Genomic DNA, 4,339 nt, shown 5'->3' with positions numbered 1-4,339 from the left:
AATTATTGAATCCCAACACGATGGCGTGTATTTCAATACTTGGAGTATGTATTATACTGTACTTTCTTATCTGCGATTAATCAGTGGACCTTTCAGTAGTAGGCGTATCGTAGAAGAGAATTAATGGGCATTGAGCTCCGAAGTACTGTAGAAGTACAGAAATAATACAGTGTTTTTTTGTGGATGAAATATGGGTATATAGAACGACTAGGAAAAAGGTGTGATATCGAAATTCCAGAAGAGGAAGCATGTTATAAAGATATCCTGCTTTCTTTCCTGTATTTCTTATTTAAACCGGATTTAAACTTTCAAAACTTTTCTACAATGTGTATTTAGGCTATATCAATACGGTATTGCGAATGCATCAATAGTCAATCAGTCAATTGATTGAATAACGCTTTTGTATCATCGGCATACCTTCTATAGTGTAACCTTACAATGACTAGTATTTTGTTACGTTTCTTCACAGAGGGGGGTTCGTCCGAACCCCTTGAACCGCCCTAGATCCGCCACTGCTTTCCATTGACGCCAATTATGACCATGTTTTATGTGGTGCGTCAGCCATCTTGAAATTCAAAATGGCGGCCGATGACTTTGGGGAAAAAATGGCACCTAACTTTTTTTGAATTCAGCGCAGTAAAAATTATAAAATTAGTCAAAAAAAATCTATTTTTGCTCAAAAATCTATCTGGATTACATAGAAAACTAGCTTATATACTCGTTCTTATTTTATGTACATTTTAAGTAAGTATATTTTGCGATTATCTTTAAACAAATAAGCACCTATTTTTTATATATGTTCCATTCTGGCTTGAGTGACAGTAGGTTTTATATGTCTAGATTGTTGTCTGTCTAGAAATTTCGAGTTTAGACACCAAAATCATATCTGTAACTTATTTAGTTTCAATTTTATGCACATTTTAGATAAATTTGGCGGCCATTTTTCAAAATGGCCGCCATTTGTATACAAGGAGTAAAATCAAGAGTCAACAGGGCTTAGGGTGACCAGAAGGGATTAATTAGGATATCTGGCTATGTGGATTGCTTCTAACTTTCCACTCCCCCTAACTCATTTTTTTTTTTCAGATTTTTTTTCTAGTCTAAAAGTGTTGTACTAATCTTTGAAATACTGTAATACCAGTTTATGGGTTTTTACAAGTACATCAAAATCTTATTTCCTGGCATTAAAATTTGCGTTCACTCATGCTCATACTAACAGTTATTAGCATCATTTTAAAAGTGACTTCAGGTGTTCGAAGGATCTGCACATAAGATGAACATGATTTAAATAAAAAATGTGTATATGTTGCATATTAAATGTGTATATAAGACGACCCCCTGTTTTTTGACCAAATTTTGCTATTTAAAGCCTCGTCTAAAAACGGTATGGGCTCTCATTGGCAAAAGTCGAGACCCCGGACCTCAGAGTACCCCGAAATTTATATTTACATTTTTTCCAGGACAGGACTCTATTTCAATCAGTAAGCCGACCCCAAATCGTATTTAAAAGGTTATAAAAAATACATCAAACTACTTATTTATGTCCAAAATAGCACCACTGGGGCCCTGCACGACACCTAGGGCAATAGAACTCTAAAGAAAGCATAGTGCGTGTGGCCCTTTCTCATTACGTCACCGAATGTGTACGGCGTTATTTGTTTAACTTTAAAATATTTGTTTAAATTTGTTAAATTTAAATCTGCCACCTGGAATTGAATGACAAAATTTTTCAAAAAAAAAAAAAAAAAAATCATAAAGTTGGTTTTCAACTGAAAATTAAACAAGATATTGTTTCACTAATTCATATTGTTTACTTTAAGGTCTACTACAAACACTTTGGTAATAATACGTCTATTAATCATTAACATTTGTTTTTCTAAAATCTGTAACTTACCGTACTAAAAGTTGAAAACTAAATGCTAAATGAGCGATTGCAAGTTTAATTGTTATAATTTTATCAAGATAGTTATGTGTAAAATATCTATTTTTTGTATATTTCCCTACATTTCAGAAGAAGGATGGAAAATTAGTAGTCAGAAATACAGTTCGAGATAAAATTCGGCCAATTACAGTATCTAATGGTGCGGCTGTATCAAGACGAAAACATAAATTTGAAATCGTGGTAAGCTTATAATAGGCTCATAATGCACCGTAGATAGTTAAAATTATATTCAGTTATTTATAAAAGCCACTTCAGCATCCAATTGAGTCCACAATGGCAAGGGCTGTTAGATGGACCAGTACACCATGGTCACCACCTACTCGTCTCGAAAGAGGAACTAGGGAAGTGGGCGCACTTTTGCACTCTTTATATATGAGCCAATTGCGTACACTGGGTAAGCGTGCCAGTCGAACCAGGGCTGATATTAGCTGTAGGTTGCGGCACCCCTGCCTTTACGATGAGTCGGCCATTTGACTCGCCAGTATCAGTAGTAGTTGCCAAACAAAATTACGTTAGACCTATAGAAACAAGACCCTTGGGGTCTCTCTTGTATCCTTATAGTTTAGTTAGAGAGAGGTTGTGGAGTATAAAACCAAACTTAAAAACTTGTGTTTCTGTTAGTCAGGCGGGGATGGGGGAAGGATAAGGAAATATGGGAATACTGTGCTATGATGCCCTATTTTATATATATATATTTTTTTAACTGTTTTTAGAAGTTTAATGTCCAAAACAAAAGAAAAGATTTCTTTTTGGTGGTTTGACGAGTCGTGGCTAAAAAGAGGGTTTTAAGCTCCATGTCCCCTCGCTCGCGCAACTGCTGTTTTGTGGGGTGGGGGTTTATATATTGTAAGTCAAACTTAGCCAACCTCGGTCTAATAATAATGAAATATAGAGACGTTTTAGATAATACAATATATAAACTTTAAAAAATGTAATTTATAACACGGCTTGTATGTTGGTGTTTTATTTTAATTTGTTTTGTTAAGTTTTTTTTAAAGCTTTTTAAGGTGTAGTACATCTTAAGTGCTTTTTAATAAATAATAGGCCTACATTTAGCAGATTAGTTTTGTTCTACTGTATATGTTAAACAGCTAATCATTGTACTCACATTATTTATATTTATGGAATTATTTTATAATAATAATTGTTATAGCATTATTATTTGATGATAATAATTGTTATAACATTATTATTTGATGATAATAATTGCTATAACATTATTATTTGATGATAATAATCGGTATATTAGTATTATTTGAGGATAATATTTGTTATAACATTATTATTTGATGATAATAATTGTTATAACATTATTATTTGATGATAATAATTGTTCTAACATTATTCTACATTGATCTTGTCAGGCCACGTGCAAGTCGGAAGTCAGCTATAACGCCGATATTAAATTGAATCCCGACTCTGTCCAATCTCCGCCGTTCGGTGTACACGGGATGTTCGACGTTGCAGCATCGATGGCTCTGTTCGCAAATGACGCCTACGATGACCGCTACGACAGTGGAGAGGATGAAATTGATATCAGAATGAACCAACGGCTTTACGTCTCGGTTATGGCTAACCAAGAGGACGTTAGCTTGAAGGTGGAGCAATGCAAAGCGCATGCAGTGGACAACCAAGGCAACATGTCTGATGGAGAGTTTATATTCTTGGACAATGGGTAGGGATTGTGCAGTTTTTAGAGGCGGGTCACAACATTAGTTTCATTATAGGCCTATTATTATCATTTTAAGATTGATAACTGGGCTTAAATGTCTCTCTGGACCTATCTCTAAATCATGCTTAAATAAAGTCATTTACAGCTATCGTATTTTAGAGGATGATCGATGTTTAAAATGTTAATGTACTTTGAGGACTTGGGATTTACCCCTTACTGAAACTTTTATACAGTCACAAATTTATTTCTTTTTTGTCTGTTGTTGTCACAGGTGTCCGAATGACGAGACATTGCGGTTTGAGAATTCGCCAGCTCCTAACGAAAAACGATTTTCGTTAGAAGCATTTACGTTCATGTATACCGGAATAAAGGATAACGTAAGTTCGTATTTATTAGTTTTTTTAAAACTCATAATGTATTTATAAGATAGTAGAGATAGCCTCTTAGAGTTTAAATCTCTTTATTGTATTATATTTTTCTGGTTGAAAAACTTTTCAATTATATATCCTATTTAACTCCATACAGGCTTGTTTCAGGTAAAAAATTGTGTAAGGCCCTATAAAAAATATTATTAGTTTATCACGTTATCTATGCTGAAAAAGTAATAAGGGAAGGAGGCTTTTTTATTTTTTTATTTTACTAAAGCCGAAAATAACCCTTGCGTTATTTGATGGTGCATTGATATTCAAAGTAAAACATGATTGAGATAATACAAGCAATATATG

General features: G+C 33.8%; 1 protein-coding gene across 1 annotated transcript in view; it reads left to right on the top strand.

Moving 5' to 3' along the window:
- Window positions 1-4,339, top strand: part of LOC117113203 — a 21,618-nt gene that overhangs the window by 16,248 nt on the left and 1,031 nt on the right. Inside the window, exons 8-10 of the mRNA XM_033256491.1 lie at window positions 2,012-2,122; window positions 3,307-3,617; window positions 3,886-3,991. Coding sequence (XP_033112382.1) covers window positions 2,012-2,122; window positions 3,307-3,617; window positions 3,886-3,991 — 528 coding nt within the window. The remainder of the gene's footprint in view (window positions 1-2,011; window positions 2,123-3,306; window positions 3,618-3,885; window positions 3,992-4,339) is intronic.

This window comes from Anneissia japonica, unplaced genomic scaffold, assembly GCF_011630105.1.
Source record: "Anneissia japonica isolate Jap-2015-1 unplaced genomic scaffold, ASM1163010v1 scaffold93_len1081246_cov171, whole genome shotgun sequence".
In the NCBI taxonomy this organism is placed as follows: domain Eukaryota; kingdom Metazoa; phylum Echinodermata; class Crinoidea; order Comatulida; family Comatulidae; genus Anneissia; species Anneissia japonica.
This window is presented reverse-complemented; position numbering and strand designations above follow the sequence as displayed.